This window comes from Gopherus flavomarginatus, chromosome 4, assembly GCF_025201925.1.
Source record: "Gopherus flavomarginatus isolate rGopFla2 chromosome 4, rGopFla2.mat.asm, whole genome shotgun sequence".
In the NCBI taxonomy this organism is placed as follows: Eukaryota; Metazoa; Chordata; order Testudines; family Testudinidae; genus Gopherus; species Gopherus flavomarginatus.
In genome coordinates this window covers 216,530,594-216,550,367 of record NC_066620.1, presented here as the reverse complement: position 1 = coordinate 216,550,367, position 19,774 = coordinate 216,530,594, and the positions used below count along the sequence as shown (strand labels likewise).

The 19,774-nt window shown below is 57.3% G+C and overlaps 1 protein-coding gene across 4 annotated transcripts in view; it reads right to left on the bottom strand.

Moving 5' to 3' along the window:
- DPYSL5 (dihydropyrimidinase like 5) overlaps positions 1-19,774 on the bottom strand; it is a 109,973-nt gene that overhangs the window by 72,853 nt on the left and 17,346 nt on the right. For 2 of the 4 annotated variants that reach the window (XM_050948830.1, XM_050948828.1), the window contains exon 2: positions 2,718-2,982. In XM_050948830.1, coding sequence (XP_050804787.1) covers positions 2,718-2,978 — 261 coding nt within the window. In that variant the 5' untranslated portion in view covers positions 2,979-2,982. Of the gene's footprint in view, positions 1-2,717; positions 2,983-15,347; positions 15,527-19,774 lie in introns of those variants that run through there. The other 2 variants (XM_050948831.1, XM_050948827.1) reach the window with 2 other exon arrangements.

The following is a 19,774-nucleotide window of genomic DNA, read 5'->3' as shown; positions in this document are numbered from 1 at the left end:
TGACTCAGGATGGCCGCTCTCAGGTTCTTATCCAGCTGCCCGGGAACTGCTAAGTCCCGTCTTCAGCGCCTACTCATTGCTCCTGGGACTCGGCGAGAACATTCGTGCTCCCTTGAGACAGACTGCATGGTGTGAGTGATCAGTCAGTTGTGCTGGGCAAATCTGCACTGCTTGGCACATGCCCACGTTAGAGAGAAACGTGCACCCCCTTCCCTAGTGCAGAGCGTGACACGTTCCTTGGGCCTGAGCCGTGCTCTGAGCTGAGGAGGGGGGGATCCATGGTGCCAAACAGTGCAGGCCCCCAATTCCCATGCTGTAGTCAAATGAAGCTTCAAGCCAGATGCCACAATACAGTGCCACAGGCAGGCACCTGCTTGGCCACGCTCCCTCCCAGCGCAAGAGCGGGCGCCTGGAGTGGGCATGCCATGTCCCCGCAGCATGGCGCGTCTACTCGGGGCCAGTGCAAGAGACGCGATTCTCCCGCAGCGTCGCGCTTTGGTACATGGTGCTTGACGAGGTCAGTGCGACTGCTGAGCTCCTGGGCCCAGAAGCCATTGCTGGATGCACAGACGCCAACATTCCAACATGCCAGGCAGTGCTTGACACACAGCTCTGCCCCAGGCCCCACCCCTACCCTCAGCACCTCCTGCACACCGTGTACCAGCTGATCGCGGTGGGTGTGAGCTGAGAGGAGGCGCTGATTGGCCGGGCCTGCAGGCAGACAAGAGGCACTGGGGGTGGGAGGGAGGAGTTAATAGGGGAGCTGCCGGTGAGTGCTCAGAACCCACCATCTTTCCCCCAGCCCCAGAGCACCCACGCAGTCAGTGCCAATGCCTGGACAACTCCTTGTAGTTGGCCTTGTCAGACCCGCTCTGCTCCCTCCTGCCAGGGCAAACAACTCAGGAAGCCTGGCCACCAAGCCGCATGAGCAGAGCTTGCTCCCGTCTCCTGGCTGGGGTAGGAACAGGCCACTGGAGCAAATGCCTACAGGGCTGAGGAGCAGCTGCCATCCCTGAGCACACACGAGGAGGCAGGCCCGGGAAAGCAGGGCAGGGGAGCCGGCTGCACAGACCCAGCAGCCTGGACGTTCCCCAGTATGGCCAAAGGGGACCCCACAGCAAACCAAACTGCAGGCTTCCATGCAGCAAGCGCAAGATCCACCCACTGGTACAGATGGGTCTGGAGGGAGCAGGCCCAGAGGAGCCTGTCGCTGTCCCCAGACACACTCCCCCAGCAGGGATGTAGGGTTTCGGTTAGAGCCAGGTACAGCCGCACTACGGCTGCTCTTTGCAAAGCCTGGAAATCACACACACAGAACTGGGTCGGGCTGGTGACTACCCAGGATGGGGACAGAGCGAGCAGCTGCACATGGGCACCCCTCAAGGAAAGGATGCTGCCCAGCAAGGTAAGAATTGCTATCCCACAGGGCTCTGCCCGCCCCAGGAGAATGCTCTCACCCTACTAACTGCTTCGCTGAGACCCTCCCTCCTCCCAGTTAGCCTAAGAAGCCTCCATCCGACCAGCGGTGACTCCAAGATGTTGGGGCAGAGAATCAGCTGAACCCGAGCTCTCAGCAAGACGCTGTGGCCAAAAGTGCTAGTGCGACCTGAGAAAGCAGGAGCAGAGCGGTTCTTTTACCTCTATTTGGCACTGGTGCGACCGCTGCTGGAATCCTGTGTCCAGCTCCGGTGCCCACAATTCAAGAAGGATGCTGCTAAATTGGGGAGGGGTCCGAGAAGAGCCACGAGAATGATTAAAGGGTTAGAAAACCTGCCTGATAGTGATAAGCTATTTTGACTGAACTTGGGGTCTAACAAGGTGTAACCGGCCCTTTCCTCGGCCCCCCTTGCTGAAGCTCTTTGCTGTCCCAATACAGCACAATGAGCCTCTTCTTGATGCAGCACCCATGGCTTTTATTCACACAAAGTTCCCATCACCAGTGATACTATTTACAGAGCTTTACAGGTCTTACTGTCTCCTCTTTTACCAGGAGTCTACCCCAACCTGGAGACCGTCCTTTCTCTGGCCATTCCCCCCATTCTCTGGCTGTTAGCCAGCCTTTATGGCCTGTCAACCTGCAGGCCCACAGGTGCAGCCAGTTCCAGAGGCCAGGCACCAGACTTCTCCCCAGCCCCAATCTATTTCCCCTGATTGGGGCTGGCTGAGCAGGGGCTAATTAGGTGCCCTTGCAGCAGCACCCTGCTACACAAGGGTTCGGGGTGGGGGGACTTGGTTACAGAACCTACAGGGGGAAGGAATGTTTAGTAATGGGCTTGTCAGGCTGGCAGAGGAAGGGGTAACTCGAGCCAAGGCCTGGCAGCTGAAGCCAGACAGATCCAGATTGGCAGTAAGGAGTAAGTTATTAACAGGGAGAGGAAGTAACCAGTGGAACAATTTCCCAAGGGCCATGGTGGATTCCCCATCATTGACCGTGTTTCAGTCAAGCCCAGATGTTTTTCCAGAAGATCTGCTCTGGATCCGTCAGGAAGCCCTCTGGGCTGTGCTATCCAGGGGGTCGGAAAGGATGAGCACAATGGTCTACGAATCACCTGAGCCAGAGCTAAGCTGCTGCCTTGAATGAAAGGCCTTTCACCTTCATCCCCCAGCAGCAACCCACGGGGACCCAGGTCAGGTTCCTCGCCCCACCTGCCCAGGGAGGAAGGCACATGCCAGGCCCACTCTCCAGAGGCATCACTAACCCACCGGGCCGCAGGTACCTTGGTGCCGTGGTAGAAGTCGTCCACACAGGTGGCGTTCATGAAGGTTTGGTGGAAGTGAGTGCTGGTGTCGATGCCGCCTGGGATCACCAGCTTCCCGGTGGCGTCGATGACCTTGGCCCCTCCCGGGATCATGAGCTCCCGGCCCACTTGCTGGATGATGCCATTCTCAATGTAGACATCAGCCTCCAGGGTGCAGTCGTCATTCACCACCTTCCCCCCCTTGATGAGGATCCGCATCGTGGCCGAGTTGGCAAGCATGGCTCTGAAAGGGGAGACAGCAGGTTAGGGTAAGCCACCCACAGGACCCTGCAGCCCCCCGCCATGCCACTGCCTGCTTGGCACCACTAGAGCTGGGGGGAGTCAGGAGTCCCATTTTCCTGCCCTGCAGCACCTACAGGAACCCCCACCCCAGCCTGGCCAGACCCACTACTTCCATCCCCAGCAGCTAGCGAGATGGCTGGCACTCAGGTGAGACCTGGTGTGACGAAGTGGGAATGTTCATGTTTTCTCTGAATACTGTATGGGTGCCTCAGTTTCCCCCATGCAGTTCTTAAGTATCTAGGTGGTGGGAGAAGGGGGTGTGATTGTTGCAGAGCCCTAGAGGGCAGATGTGATGCTGGCTGGACAGAAAATGGCCAACAGTCTGTCTCCTGGCAACTAATGACCTGATCCCCTCCTCTACAAAGGTGCCAGCTGAAGGTGTTGGAGAACAAAGATCAGGTGACCTCCTGGCCCGGGAAAGGGACAAAGCCCAGAGGAGGAGGGGCTGGAGGATGAGTCAGTTTGCAGCTGGCTGGGGACGAGGAGTGAATTGCAGACGTGGGGATTTGGCTCACTGCCCCTCAAAATGGACCCAGCTGAGGGGTCCCGTTCGCTGTACCTACAAGCTCTGTTTTGGACCGTGTTCCTGTCATCTAATAAACCTCTGTTTTACTGGCTGGCTGAGCATCAACATCTGACTGTGAAGTGGGGGTGCAGGACCCTCTGGCTTCCCCAGGACCCGGCCTGGGTGGACTCGCTGTGGGAAGCGCACGGAGGGGCAGAGGATGCTGAATGCTCCAAGGTCAGACCCAGGAGGTGAAGCCGTGTGAGCTTCCTGCCCTGCAGACAGTCTGCTCCGAGGGAGGAGAGGCTCCCCACAGCCCTGCCTGGCTTTGTATGGAGCAGTTCCAGAGCATCATCCAGGGACTCCATGACAACTGGTCACTGCAGCGATGGACAACTAACCGCCTAGCCCAGAGGGGGTCTACTTCCCCCCCACAGCCGCAGCAGCTGGAGGAACAGAGGGCAGGTGGAAGGAGCCTGGGAGAGAGACGTGGCGTCAAGCGGCCATGTGTCAGAAGGGGGGCAGCTGGACAGATTCGGGAAGGGTGAGCTTCAGGGGCTGGTGGATTTTTGTATTGACTGAGGGGGCAGAGCTTTGGAGGGAGCCCTTGTTAGCACTGTCCCAGCATGATGCCAGGAACAAGGGCAATGCAGGGTCCCTGCAAAGAGCTACTCTGTCCTGGGGCTGGAAGGGAAAGAACGTAGCGCAGCTGCAGCCCTGAAGGAGCTGTTAGCCGCCACCTCCCTCCCTCCAGCAGCGCACTCAGGGCCAGCCTGGGCTGTTCGGGGAGGAGTGTGTGTGTGTGTCTCAGATACCTGGCCCCATAGGAGTGCCCATGCCCTGCCCCATGGAGCTTTGCTGGCTTTGACCATGGGGGCAGCCTCTCCTCTGCTGCCATGGACACAGCACGAGGGGCTTGTGACCCAGGCAGCACTTCAGGCGAGCAGGTGCTCACTGCCCAGCACGAGCTGGGGATGCCAGTGGCTGCCAGGAGCCAGGGAGAGACCACAGCGGGGACTGAGCGAGGCAGGCATGGCTGCATCTCCCCACGGCTTAGCAGGGTGTGGGTGCAGAAGGCCTGGCTGGACTCTCACACCAGGCCAAATGCACACTGCTCACAGTAACGGTGGAGCCCCTGGCAAGTAGGGGGAACACTGGCATCAGGCCTGTGCCAGCCCGTGACTCCCACTGGCCCACCCCTGGCTCACGGGGACATTCTGTAATGGTGTGCAGAGGGCAGAAGGGTTGGGTAGGGCAGGGTGCCCATCCCTTTAATAGCAGATGCTCTGGGAGCCCGTTAGTCTCCCATGGGCGCACTCAGCCAGAGCAAGCGGGTGCTGGGGCTCTCAGTGGGAAAGGCACTGTGCAGGCTAAGCCAGCCTTCGGGCCTGATGGGGGGAGGGGAGCATGGGGCCCAGGCTGGCAGGGATTACCCAGGAGGTGCCGAACACCCGCCAGCCCCTGGTGTATGTAAACAGCAGATTATCCCAAGGCAAACCTAGAAGATCAGCAGGCTGTGACCATCACAGGGGCCACATCAGAACAAAGCCCTCAGAGGAGGACAAGAAGAGGGTAGAAGCAGGCCAGAAGCTGCCCCCGGACCCCCCTTCCAGGTAGTCATTTGCTCCCCAGCTGGGCGCATGCTCGGGTTTCCAAGCTGCATGCAGTGCCAGATCCTGGGCTCTAGGCACATGAGCGGCCTCATTCTCTTGGTGTTCAGACACCTGGCGCTCAGGCCCAACTGGAGGGGCAGAGAGCAGCCACACAACCCTGGAGACAGGTGCAGGAAGTCCAAGAGGGGTATGGTTGGAAAGCCTGCTGGATGCCATCCCACACTCTTGAGTGTCCCAAGCCTCTGTTTGCTAGAAGCTGGGAGCAGACGATGGGGCTGGATCACTCCGTTGTCTTGCTCTGTTCATTCCCTCCAGGGCACCTGGCATTGGCCGCTGTCGGAAGACAGGACACTGGGCTAGATGGACCATTGGTCTGCCCCAGCATGGCCATTCTTATATTAAATCATTCCTACAGCAGATCTCTTAGAAAAACTTCTAGTCTTACCAGTGCTGGAGAACCTGCCATGGCCCTTGGGAAATGGTTAATTTTTCTCACTGTTAAACACTTAGGCCTTATTTCCAGTCTGAATTTGTCTCGCTTCAAACTTCAGCCCCCTGACTGGGGTTAGACCTTCCTCTTCTGGACTGAGGAGCCCAGTATTAAATATTTGTTCCCTACAGTAATACTTTTAGACATGGATCAAGTCACCCCTTAACCTTCTCTTTGTCAGGCTAAATAGACTGAACACCTTGAGTCTGCCATTATGAAGCAGGTTTTCTAATCACGTGGCTCTTCTCTGACCTGTCTCCAATTTATTCATGTCCTCCTTGAATTGTGGGCACCAGAACTGGACACGGGAGTCCAGCAGTGGTCACGCCAGTACCACGCAGAGGTAAAATAACCTTTCAACTCCTACTCAAGATTCCCGTTTATGCAGCACAAGATGGGATGTCTTTTAGCCACAGCATCACGCTGGGAGCTCCTGTTCAGCTGATTATCTATCACAACCCCCAAAACTTTTTGAAGAGTCCCTGCTGCCCAGGGTCTAGGCCCCCAGCCTGTAAGTATGGTCTGCACTCTTTGCTCCTGGATGTACACATTTACATGTAGCCATGCGAAAAGGCATTTTGTTTATTTGTGCCCAATTTACCAAGTGATCCACAACTCTCTGTATCAGATCTGTCCTCGTCGCTATTTATCGCATCCCAATGTTTGTGTCATCAGCAAATCAGTGATGAGTTTATATTTTCTTCCAGATCATTGATAAGGTGTTAAATAGACTAGGGCCTAGAACTGATCTTTGCGGGTGGAAACACCCACTTGATGACAATTCCCCATTTATAATTACATTTTGAGACCTAACAGTTAGCCAGTTTTTAATTCAACTTTTCATTTTACTCAGGACAGCCCTGTGGCCCCTGGACTATCTGTGCCAGCACCCAACCCAGCAGCTCCCTGGCCTCTGGGCTCTGCCCCAAGGCAGGCAAGTAGTGCTAACACCCATGGAGAACCTCATCCCCCCTAGTCCCACCTTGCACTGAGCTCCTGCTGCGTGCTAGGAGTCCACAGCCCAGGCACTGAGCAGAGACAAGCCAGAGGGTGGGACCCGCGTGGCAGGAGCCCACTCTGTTCACTAGGGTGGCAGCAAAGGCCATAGGGGCCCTTGGAGACAGAGCAGCCACTTGTATCCAGTTCACTAAACATCACGCACTGTCCCCATGCTGCTTCCTCCTGCCAGGGCTGTGGAACAGAACTGGCAGCAGCTGCCTGTCTAGCCTGCACCTGGGGAAATTGTAAAAGCAAATGCAGACTGAAGGGGAGGGCTGTTCAGCAGCTGGGGGTCACCCGAGGGCCAAGGACAGCAGGGCTCCTGGAAGCCTCCCGGCTATGCAGAGAGCTGGGATGCTGTACTCTGATGCTGCCTTTCCCAGTCAGCAGCAGAACCGGGCTAGGGGCAGGGAAATGACCGGCAACGGGGGCACTTGCTTCACGATGTCCAAACTGGCTTTGTTTCAAGCAGAGAAAGGACACCAGGCCATGACCCCCTGAAAGCTCAGAGTCCACCACGGCTGCTCCCTCCCTGGGGCACAAGGCAGAACAGCGGCTGCACCACAGCCAGAGCGTGACCCAAGGGAACGCCCCCCAGCCCAGCAAACAGAGCCATGGGGGGGGGGGCGGGGAAGGTGGAGGGAGACATGTTTTCCCAAAGGCTAGCACCTTCTGCTGGGGTGGAGGAGTTACACTCCCAATCCCCAGTTCGGCAAGGCCGGTGGGGCTGTATATGGGGCACCCCAGGTTATCCTGGCTGAGCCCCAAACGCCCACCCCCACCATCGCTCAGCACTAAGCCAGCCCACATCAAGCAGCCGCTGGGGACTCCAGCAGGGAGCATTGGGGCTATTAGCAAAAGGCTTCTAAGAGAGGTCAGACAAGAACGCAGCAGCACAGAGCCCTGGCCCAGGAGTGAGGGGGTGCGGTTGGGCTGCAGCTCTGCCCTGAGTGGTGTCCTGCACCCCTTTTCCTGCCAGCAACTGCTCTTTGCTCCATGGGATGGTTCATGATGGAGCACGTGCACCTGGTGACCACAGAGAATGGGCAGTGCCAGGGTGGCCAGGGTATTGCTCAGCGACCCTCTGAGCCACATTAGTCCTCAGGTGCCTCTCCTACAATGCCCGCCTGCCCCTGAGATGCTGGCCAGCTTGCCAGGAGCAGGCCTGTGCAACCAGCCTCCCCCACCCCTGCTGCTTTCAATCCTCTCCTGGCCCACTGCAGGCTCCACAGCCACCACCCCTTCCCCACGGCTCCCCTACACCTCCATGCTGGCGCTAGGGCAGGTGCCGTGCTGAGCTAAGATACTTCTCAGAGTTACCCTCTCAGCTGGGCCCTGTTCCCCACCAAACAATTTCACTTCCCACCATCACTCCCGAGCAGCTGCTCTGCACCCTGAGCATATGAATGGCCACACTGGGTCAGACCAAAGGTCCATCTAGCCCAATATCCTATTCTCTGACAGTGGCCAATGCCACGTGCCCCAGAGGGAATGAACAGAACAGGAAATCGTCCAGTGATCCATCCCCTGCGCCCATTCCCAGCTTCTGGCAAACAGAGGCTAAGGCACAGAGGCGCCTCCGCAGGGACCTCAAATCCATTCTTGAGCCCCTACTCTCACCTTTATGCCCAGGCTTCACCCCTATCCTAAGCACCTGCATCGCTGCCCACCTGCCTGCGGACAGATGGCTTTGCCATCAGCTCAACAGGCCGAACGCTGGCTGCTCGTTCTCCCCGAGAGACCCTCTTGCAAGCCACATGCTCAAAGTGCAGCTCAGCTTCCACCCTCAGCTCCTTCAGCAGCCCAGCATCGTTTCTCCCGCACGCTCATGGCTGTTACTGGCACAAACGCAGCCTCCTCTTCACAGCAGGCTGCAGCTACCCCTCCTCGCTGTCTGCTGCCAGCACAACTCTCACCCCCACAAGAATCCCTTCCCAGTCAGTCATCAGTGCTGCTCCCTTGTCTCCCCCACCCATCGCCAGCTGCTCCTGCCTCACCACTCCCTTCGCATCCTTCTCTCACTGGTGTTTCCACATCTCTTCCCGCGCCTGTGAGCTCGCCTCCTCATCCTCCTCCAAGCCCCTTTCTATTGGCCTGCAAGCCAATCCCCTGTGCTTCCGGGAAGTGGAGCATCCTTCAGACCAGGGGCAGTGCGCTGACGCCAGGCCAATCGCCCCAGCCCCTCCCTTCAGCTGGGCACAGCCTGCTGCAGCTCTGTGGCAGGGACACTGCCACTTGTTCGTAGCCCACGGTGCTGCGTTAGTGCCAGGGCTCGGGACAGGAAATTGCTTTGTGCCGAAGGGCTGCACTTTGTCCCTTGTCGCACCGAAGGGACATAATTACAGAGGGGCCCAAGATGTGCTGGGAGACAGACCCCTTAGGAGCTTAGTCTAAAATATCAACCCTCCAGACACTTACACGAGGGCTGGGCTGCCCCACGCAAGGGGAGCGGTCAGGGAGTCAGACACTAGGGGTATGGTGACACTACACACTAAGCCTGGCTTGGTGGGACCCACACCTGTGGGTCTGGGTTTCCAAGCCTGTACTTGAGTGTCCACACTGGATTGTGGACCTGGCTCTCAGCCATGCTAACACATCCATTCTGCACCACACTGACCTTCTGACACAGGCCTGTGGCTTGCCCTGCGTCCACACTGCAAAGTGACTGGCCTTGGCCCAGTCAGAGCAGGACTGGGTCCCTGACCCGCTCCCAGAACACATCCCTAGGACTCGGGCCCTGAGTGCTTGCTGACCTGATTTATGTGGGGACAGACATAGGCTTGGGACCCAAACAAGGGTATGTCTACACAGCCCATGGGAGCGAGTCACCATGCTACAAATAGCAGTGTGGTCATGGCAACTTAGGCTCTGAACCCACTCCCAGCCTAGGCTCCAGAGCCCATCCTGTCGCGTCTATCTAGCTGGTTTTAGCGTGGTCAGCCCAGGCGCTGAGACTCACAGCCGCTCGCTGTGAGGACATTCCCCGAGTGCAACTAAGGAGCCCTCAGGGAGGCTCCAATTCTGGAAAGTCCCAATCCAGCTTTACTGGTCACAGCACTTGGCATCCAAAGAGTCCCTCGGCCAAGCTGTGGCAGGTCTGGCTCCCAGCTCCTTCGCTACCCTCGAACCCTTCCACCTGGCCTTCTGGAGACGCCAGCCCCAATTCGGGAAGAGAGTCCATCCCCCCTGCTGGAGCTCACAGTCCGTCCCCAGGGACTGACAGACCAAGGCCAGAAGAGACCATTGGGATCATCTCCTCTGACCCCACATACACGAACAGCCACATGCAGATCCACGAGGGCCGCAATCGCTCACAGGGCTTCCCGTCATCCACAGCTCTCTAGCCCTGCTGCCGAGAGTTTAGAGGCTTCCTGTCTTCGCCATGACGAGCGCGGCCACCCACAGACAAAGCTGGAAGGAGAGAGGTACCGCGGGACCTGGCAGCTCTCCAGGATCCCCACCAGCCCAGGGATCACAGCTACGAACTCAAACCATTCTCATGAGTATGTCAGTGGAGTCCCTCCTGCCTCGTTCTCACCAACATCCACTCACCTGCCTCCTTTCCTGCTCCCTGAGCGCAGCCAGTGCCTCGGGATTTTCTCGACATCGAAGCCAGCGTGGGCATCCTCTGGTCAGCAGCAATGCGGAGGAGCCCCTGACAGCAAACGTACCAGACGTGCTGCCACAAACCCGCTGGCTCCTCTACGTCCACGCCCAGAGGTTTCCTCGCTACCAAGCGATGCAAGGAGCGTCTGTGGGCTGGCTGCTCACCCCCAGAGTATCAGTGACACTACTGGGGCTGGCCCTGCCGTACCCTGTTTGCAAAGGAATACATGACCTAGGAAAGGGATTCAGAGCAGACAGATCTCCAAGGAGACCTGGAGGGACCCTGGCCTGGGTTTCTGTTACGCCCTGCACTTCACCACTGCTGTTACAGCACGCCATATGGAGAGTCCCCTGGTGCCAGCTCAGCAAACAGGACAGGTGGGCAAGCTACTTTCCCTCTCCAGTCTGCAGGCACCATCTTGCAAGAGAGGCCTGCACAGCTGCTGCCAACCTTCCCTTACAGGTGACAGGAAAGGATGTCAGGCGAGAACCTCCCAGCCATTAGCCTGAGTTACCTGCACCATCCCTAGGGTGGGCGCTGTACCCTCTCTGCGGGAAGTGGCAGAGACCTTTACCCAGCCACTCAGCTCTGAGCCTTGCCCTAGATTTGTAGGTGCCACAAGCAAGCCCTTGAGCGGAGCCTGGGGAAGCAGGTTGCTGCAACGGAACAGGCAGCAGCACCGCCAAGTCTCTGGCCTCTCAAGATGGGGCTTCTAGCACCAGGCCTGAGCTGCTCCAATGAACGAGTCTGGAGCACGGTCGAAGGCCTGTGTTTCCCTGCCGGGGTGGAAGTGGTGACAATGAGACAGACCCCTCAGCTCTGGGCCCCTGGGCGCAATCTTCCACCCCGCATTAGTGGTGACCCGACCCATTCAGACAGGGCCATTAGAGAGTGACCTTTGGCCAGCTCCGTCTCCACCAGGGTAGGGCTAAAGGAAGGGCCAGTGACTGACAGAGGGGCCCCCACAGAGTCAGGCCCATGTGCCCCACCCTCCTGGAAGTGCTGCCAGGTGGATACGGAGGACACTGGACTCATCGCAGGGTGCACCCTGCCTGGGGAGAAGCTTCCCTTGTTTGGGTGTTAAACCCAAGCCCAGATCACACAGCTTGGGCGTCTCTGGGGGCTCTCCCCCAGCCCCAGAGCCATTCTCTGCCAAGAAGTCCTGGACTGTGGAGGATGTTGGCTTCTGCTCCTAACAGCAAGTCACACAGGCACTAATCCTTAGCAGAGCACAACCTGGGGCAGCCCCCTGCGCAGCTCCCCTGCGACCCACAGCATGCTTCCTCCTGCTCCCTCCTCTAGTGTTCGCACAGCGCCCCCCTGGGGACAGCTCAGCTCTGACTGAGGGAGACCAGTCACATTCAGCTAGGGCTGTGCCCTCGATCCGCAGCTGCCAAGGCAGGGTCTAGGTCTAGGTCCCAGGAGCAACCATGCCTGGCGTGGGGGGTGTTGGAGGTTCTGAAAAGCACCAAGCGTCTGCATGTGTGTAGTATAGGAAGGGCCCGGTGCTGTGCAAGGCAGGGCTGAGAACTGACGCAGCCCTGACAACAGCTCTGTCCCTCCCTCACCCCGGCCATGCTTCCCCCCAGTAGCGGGCTGCCCACGGGTCCCGTCCATCTGCCGAGGGCAGCCTACCTGCTCTGCCACCCCTGGATCTCCTCCTCTGAGAGCCAGCAGACCAAGCACGTCAGGCTCGGCACCACATGACCCACTCTCTTTGTACATCGCTGGGCAGCCTGGCGGCTAGCTACCAGCTACCCTCCTGTTAAGGGGCCTCACTCCCCGCACAAGGCACAGCCCTGACTGGCAGATGTGCTACCTCCCGACACTGCTGCAAGGGAAGACGGGATGCGGAGAATTAGTTGGGTGCCCAGTAGTGGGAGCCTAGCCACAGGCCCAGCACTGCAGTCCTGGCCAGCCAGCAGAAGGCCGCTTCCGCCCACTGGAGCCAAGGAGCTGCCTCAATCCCTGCCCTCACGCAGAGGGAATGACTGTGGGGGGATGCTACAAGACCAGGTCTCTGCGGTGGGAGGGGACTGACTTACCAACCAGCTGAGGCTGGGCAGAGGGGGCAGAACGGCGAGACATGGCCCCAGGATGCTCTAGGCCAGTGAGAGTCAGTGATCTATTGTACGAAGGCCAAGGCACAGGAGGTTCGGGGCCCTGGTTCAGCACCTCACGCTGGTCAAGATCAACCGCCCTGACCACGGGCCGAGGAGCAGCATCAGATCCTGCTGGAGGTGGCACTGGCAATAGGGGCACAGAGGGGGAAGCCCTCGCTCCCATCATGGGCACGGAAGGGTCCCCAGCGAGAGACAGGCTGAGCAGTCCTGAGCCTTCAGTTCATCTCACGAATTGTCTCCACCGTTGCCACCCTCGGATCCCTCCAGGGCTGCCACTCCGCAACCACGCTGAGCACAGGCAGGCAACAGGGCACCAGCCTGGCTGCTTCTCCTGCGGTACCATCCTCACTCATCACAGGACTCATTCTCCCCACATCCCCTTCTCTGCCAGGCCCTGAGAAATCCATGCTTCTGTACAGCACACCCTGTCAAGGCAGCACCCCCTGCCCTCACTCCGGCTAGCATCACCACCCACCATGGCCAGGGTGTTTTCAGACAGAAAGCGACACAGAAAGGTGACAGAGCCTCCAACGCCAAGCTGTGGCATGGGGCACCTGCGCAGCATGGCTCCGGTCAGACGGGGCCCGGTACAGCCTGCGCCCTTGGTTACTGTCCAGTATTCCCCCAGCCACTCCCAAGATAACTGGCCCTACCTGTTGCTAAGCACCAGCACGCAGCTCTTTGCAGCGGGCAATCCCGGGCACAGGCTCTGGGACGGAGGGTAACACGGAGAGAACAGCCACTGAAGTGCTTCCCCAGAACCACAGGACAGGTGCAGGATGGGCAGCATCACAGAGCACACACCACCTCCGCCAGTGTGCCTCAGGCCTGGCCTACTGCAGCCACCTCTGGGAGGCATGCTCCCATCTGCAGACTGCCCACAGGAGCACCAGTGGGGCCAACGGGGAAGCTGGATAGTCGCCTTCCCCAGGCCCCCGAGCTGGCTCGCTCCATTTGCGCAAGATGAACCATCTTGGGAACAGACAGGAGACCCTGGAGCATGAACTTCCCCAATCAGGCAAGGGTGTGAATGGACCTGAGGACCAGGCCCCAGCCCTGAGCCCTGGGAGAGGCCTAGGACAACCCAGGTGGAGCCAGACCCTGGGAGCAGCAAGCAGGACAGGGGTGTCAGCCAGGTCCTGTCTCCAATCCCCAACACCTCCAGGGATGGCACCAGGCTGCTCGCCAATCTGAACTTGCCAGTTCATCCCCTCCACAGGCCGTGCCCCCCGGTCCATCACCCCACAGCTCTGGGCCTCCCTTCCCTGCTCTCTCTGGATGGATTCGGGGGGCTCTTTAGGGCCGAGACTGCCTCTCCCTGGGTGTGTGCAGCCCCCAGCCCCCACTCTGCACTACTGCAACATAAACAGGTTTAGTAGGCTCAGATTATCAGCAAAGGTCAACAAACAGCCACTTCACCAGACAAATAGACACAAAAATGCTTCCAGTGATAATGGACATGGCCAGCGAGGCCGAGAAAGAAGAGTGCTGCCTGAGAATGCAGAGGTTCATTTAAGGCCATTTAATGGCTATTCGGACATAGGGTTTTGACCGTTCGTTTAACGGTTACGGAGCTTTAACTTCTTTAGTCTTAAAGAGCACAGTCATTAAATCATCGTCTCCCCTGCTGTTTGCTCCCCCCCCCATAATTTCCCACAACTGAAAATCTGAATGGCTAAAAATATAAAAAAGCTTAAAAACCCCAGAAACTCTGCCAAGCCCACATACAGAGGTGCAGCCAAGCACCCTGGGTAAGTCAGAGTCATGGGCCTCACGCTGAAGGGCCCAGGATTGGGACTGCCAGTGAGTGCCCTCCCGACAGTGCAGCAGGATGAGACCTCCCTGAACCCAAGCCAGTCAGGGACCAGATCAGCACCCTCCCTGCAGTTAACTCTTCCCAGCCCAGCTCTGCCTAGGGACTGGTAAAGAGCTGAGGGAACTATGCACCTGGACTGGTGGCAAGCCAACGGCCTAGGAGGAAAAGGCCCCTTATCCCACCAGCACCATCTGCTCCAAGGACAAGTCACAAGCCTCAGGAGAGGTCCCTCTGCGCACACGCCCCCATCCCCGTGCTTGCCTCATTCAGTGTACACCACAATGCAGTCCTGTTAGCACTGCACACAGGGCTGCCTGCAGCAGCAAGAGCAACGCGGCTGTTGCTTTGACTAAGGCCTGAGCAGAGACAATTAGACAAGGCAGCAGCTCGGGGAGAGACTACAGAAGAAAAATATCCTGAATGGGCACCTCTCTTCCCCACCTCCCATCAGCAAGGAGATGGACGCCAGCATGAAGGAAGACGGGGAGAGCACTGGCTCAAATCATGTGCGACAGGCTACAGAATTCTCTCTCTATAAGCTACATTTTTCCTCATCCTTGTGGAAAATTAAGGGTCTGCTTTGCACGAAACCAGCAGCTTTCCAGCCCTAGAGCATGCTGGACTCTAGTTTGCTGGCAGGACAACCCAGGGATCAAGGTCCACTGCCCAGAGATGAGGGGCCTGGTAGGAAAACTCCCCACCCACCCACACTTCTCCCAGCTTATTTACAGCTGGACTTCACTCTGGGACGCTATATGGCATCTTCCCTAGCACTGCCTAGATCCGACTAGAGCTCCAGCTGAGCTTGTGGCCTCAGCGTCTGACAGACAGTGAATCGGGCAAGCAGCAAACATCGGGCCACAATCTTACTTCCAGCTGCCTGCTTCACGGCGAACCCCTGAGGGAATGACGTACACCCCATGAGACACATAAGGGGACCTAAAGCACCAGGAAAACGAACCTTTAACCAGACCCAAGGCTACACAAGCCAACAGCTCAGTCCTGCATCTCAGAGCACATCTGAACACAACCTTACACAGCATCTTCCATGCACACTGCCGCATCACACTGGCTCTCCAAACGAAACATCTGTTCGTGCAGAGTGCCAGATGAAAGAAGCAGGCACTGTCGGCTGACTACCAGAGCTACTCACAGTCACAAAGACAACGAGATTTCTTCCCAATCACCGGGCAGGCGGCCTCCCTTTCTCCTGGCAGCTGAAGAATCACATTACCAAGGAGCTGAGCTGAGCTCCGTTCTCCTCCCAAAAAGAGCTTTACTGTCATAGCTACTGTCTGCACAAAGCAGGTTCCCTTGCGCTGCCTCCCTGGCTGGGAAGCTAACGAATTCAATCTATTGTTCGGGAGCAGACGCCATTTGCCACGACTAACATAGTCAATTACAAAACAGACCACATCTGCCCACAAGTCTCTCTAACCCATTCACAGTCATCTTCCACACGTCTGCAGTCATCAGCTAGCCAACCGCCATTGTCTGCCAAGGAGGGACTCAGGCTTCTAATTCTGAAGGACTGATTAATTCAGATGTATGGGGAGCAGTCCCTGAAGAGCTGACCAGGGAGGGGGTGCATGGTTCTGGCACCAGACACTGCAGTGCAAACCTGGGAGAGGATTTGGGACTACCCCATACAGAACAGCAGACACTCCAGCTCCTCTCTGCATAGCCCGCTTCCTAATCGGCATGGAGCAGCAAGAGCTGACCCCCGGTTCAGCCCCTGCGGCAGGTGGGGACACGGGGAAAGCACCAAGTGAGCCAGAAGCAGAAGGCAGCGTAGACAGCTGGGAGACAGAGGGGTGAGCTGATGGGAGCAGTGCAGGTATTGCAGGCTGATGGGAGCAGAGCCCAGGCAATGGATGCCCTTGCAGCACGCACACACACACGCTCCTAGGCTTATGTTCTAGTTCAGCCTACAAACCAGCTGCCAAGCAGGGGAACGGCCCAACGGACTGACATGTTCAGGGGAGAGAGGGGAGCACAATAATAAGAGACATTTGTACCAGCCAGGAACACACACAGGGCCAGGCAATGCACCAGATAAAGGAAGAGGCACATGCCAAAAGCCAGCCCCTCAATATACCCTTAGGAAAGGCTGCTTCCCGACTGCCTTTGCCCTGCAGCACTGCACTGCTCAGCTCTGCCTGCCCTCCACACTCCGTCGGCTACAGACGGAGAACTAGAGTCTCACCGCATCAACATGGAAGATCTATATTTATTCAGTAGCTGATGGTTACATACATTGATCTGTACTTGCTCTGGTGCGAGAGGCACAGAAGCCGCAGGGTCAAGAGCCACGCTCAGCAAGGTGCCTTTCCGAAGCAGGCAGTTTAGAGGCAGGGCCAGTCTCACAGGAAGCAGGGCGGACACAGGAGCCTGCCAAAACCCAGGGCCCTCATTCCGAGAGGCAAGGCCAGAAGCTGATTCCAAAACGATGTTCAGACATGCAGAACCAGAGCTGGAGAAGCCCAGTCCCTCTCCTGGGACCAGCACAGCATTGCTCCACGCTGTTATTCGCTCACACTTCAGCCAGTCCACCTCTAAGTGGCTCACGCAATGGAGTCCTGGCTGTTTCCAGCTGCAAAAATTCTATTGCAGTTGATTTGCTGTCATGCCAGAGCGGCCATCGGAGCAGCCCAGTGCCTGCGGAGCAGTTTGTCTGCCTCCCTTACACACCCAAAGGCTGAGACGTGTCTGTGTACAGACGGGAGCCCTCCTACTCAGCCTCGCTGCAAAGGTTCCTAACACAAGGGAGCTGTTGCTTACAAGCAACACGCCCACAGGGAATTTAGTACCATCCCTGCCGCCCTTCAGGCCAGGAACCACAAGGGGCTCAGCTGAAGTTTGGGAGATGGAAACCTCCCCAAAATCACAGCTCTGAAGCAGCAGCTGCCTGGAAGGGGCCTGAGCCAGGGAGAATGGATAACTTCTCCTCTTCAGGGAGCATGGTCCCCTGGGGAACCCCACGCTGCACCTGCCTTCAAAGGGCTCCCATGCATGAGCCCAAGAACCAGCCACCCCACACACTCTAGGAAAGAGGGAATCCACAGCGGGAGTTAACCCCCTCAAGACCCCAAACACACCCATGCCGGGGCAGCAGCTTCAACAGCAGAGCCCATCTAGAAAAGAGGGCTGAAGGTCCCGCACTGAAGGGCCCCAGGGAGTGGCCCCATCCTCCCTGCACTGCCTGTTGCAGTTTGACATGCAGGTAAATCAGGAATTCAAGGCAGCCTGCTCTGTGCTGTCTGGGAGCAGGGCTACACCTGCTGCAGGCAGTGATGGATTTTAAGTGCAATGAATTATTGACACACTGGTGGCTGATGTATTATTTCACCTGTACAAGTTCTCTGATTTATCCCCGCACCAGGGCCTGTGCTGCGGTTGTTTTCCAGGTGATTAACTACACTCGCCAGGAAAGCTCACAGCAGAGGCAGTGTCTGCTGCCCACCGAGGTCTCGCTGCTTCCTGCAGTTTTACAGCAGAGTTAGCGGATGGACAAAGAGGTTGAGTGGCAGGTCCAGGGCCGCACAGGGGTTTGGGCTGCCAGTGAAGCCTGCACACAAGTCTGCTGCTCTATGCACTGGGCACATGGTCTCTTAATACTGAGTGAGCAGGGGCTGTCGCTGACTCGGGCAAATTCTTTCATGGGTGACTGAGAATTGCAGCACAACCCCCATTATTCCAGCTCAGCAAGCCCACTGCCCAATCTGAACAGGGGGAAGAGTCAAGGTCATGCCAACTATTCGCAGCCATAGAACAGACCAAGCCCCCAGTCCTGGAGGGATCAGCAGCAACAGCAGAGGGCTTCCCAATGTTTTGCCCACCGAGCCCTGTTGGGAGGGAGCTGCAGACTCTGCCATGGCAGCTGCTAAGCTGAAAGCAGGGTGTGTGTGACTGTACTACTCCTGCCATGTCCAGCAGCCAGCCGGCATGCGCACAGAGGGGTCTGCAGGCATTTGCTGCATGGCCCCAAAGCCCTGGACTGGGAGATTGAAACCGCCCCAACCCAAATACAGCTGACTGTATACACCCCCCTCTGAGCAGCGGCATGTTTCAGGACGTGACAAAGGGGAGCATGCGACAGCTGGTTGAGAAGAAGTTGCTGAGCAACCGTTTCCTCTCAGGAGGTAGAGGTCGACAGACGCTGGGGCTCAGCAGCAACCTCCCACAAGATCCACCAAGAGGGGTTCACACCTACGATTGTCAAGCCCCAGGATGCCTGCACGGATCTTAGGGAGCCATCCTCCCTCCAAGCAAGCCGCCTCCACGACTCATTCCATGCCGTCATGGCTAGCACACTGACATCACGGAGTAGCTCCGACAGGCTGCAGAGGTCAGGATGTGCTTCGGTCCCCTCTCAGGGGTTGGCAACGCTGGGAACGCTCAGGGTTAAAAATCATGTCAACCTGCACAGTGCTGTGCTCCCTAGAGAGGAGTGCAGTCACGCTGGACAGTGGATCAGCCCAGCTGGCCGGGGTTAACCCTACAATCGACCCTAGCTGGCATGAGGGCCACAGAACCACGAACCAGCACATCTGAGTGCTAAGTCATGGTTAATACACATTTTGACGCCATGTTGCTTTCCAGCATATATCAGGCCTACGCAGAGCTGGGGTTTGACTGTTTTATCTGGGACCGTTCCCAGTGGTGTCATGGTCCTCCCCAGAGAGGAAGGGATGATGGGTGTTCACATCATGTGACCAGCACAGTGCAAGTAGTGATCTTCCTTCCAGAGCAGCAGCATAGACAGACCTTTGTGTGTACAGCACTCTCCGGGAGCCCAAAGACAAGCACCAGACACTTGCTTATTGGTTACCATGTCTATTATTCAGTTGCCTTCTCTGGCTGTATGTACATGCACAGATCCCTTCAGGGAATTCTCTCCCCAGTGTCTAGCACTGGGGCAGTTCACTAGGGCTAGCACTAGCGTATACTGGCCACAGGCAGGTCTAACCACCGTGCTGTCTAACCCTCCTCAGGACAGGTCTGGCCAACAAGGTGGTAAAATGCTTGCAGCCAGTCTCCCCCAGCACTCCCACCATCCCTAGCCATGAGGCCAGGCCCACAGGGAAATCCCTTGACTCATTAGTGTGGGGACAGCCTGTGCTTGCAGTACAGCGGGAGCTGGATACCATCTGCAAACTGGATCAGCATGCTGCTTGCCTCACCATACGGGGGATTTGTAAGACTGAACAATTCCAGTCAGTGCAAGTCCCTCCTCCCCACTTGATGAGCTATTGTTCCTCTCCATTCTTTGCTGCAGCTTTGCGAGCCCATGTGCTCTGCGTATATACTGTGCTGCTCCTGGCCAGGTCTAGGGATCCCACTTCAAGGACAACCTCACAAAGGAATCAGATAATGCCCTATGCTTTGCCAAATCCACCGCTAGCTCTTTTGGAGACATATCCCAGGGGATACGGTTAGGAAACTGTCCTGATATACTGGAGTTACAGACATGGGTAGATGCCTGCTTACAACCCTTGTTACGGAGTCACTATTCCTAGGCATTGCAAAAACATGGCTGACAGAAGAAAAAGCCAATGTCTTTCGGGCTGGATTCGATTA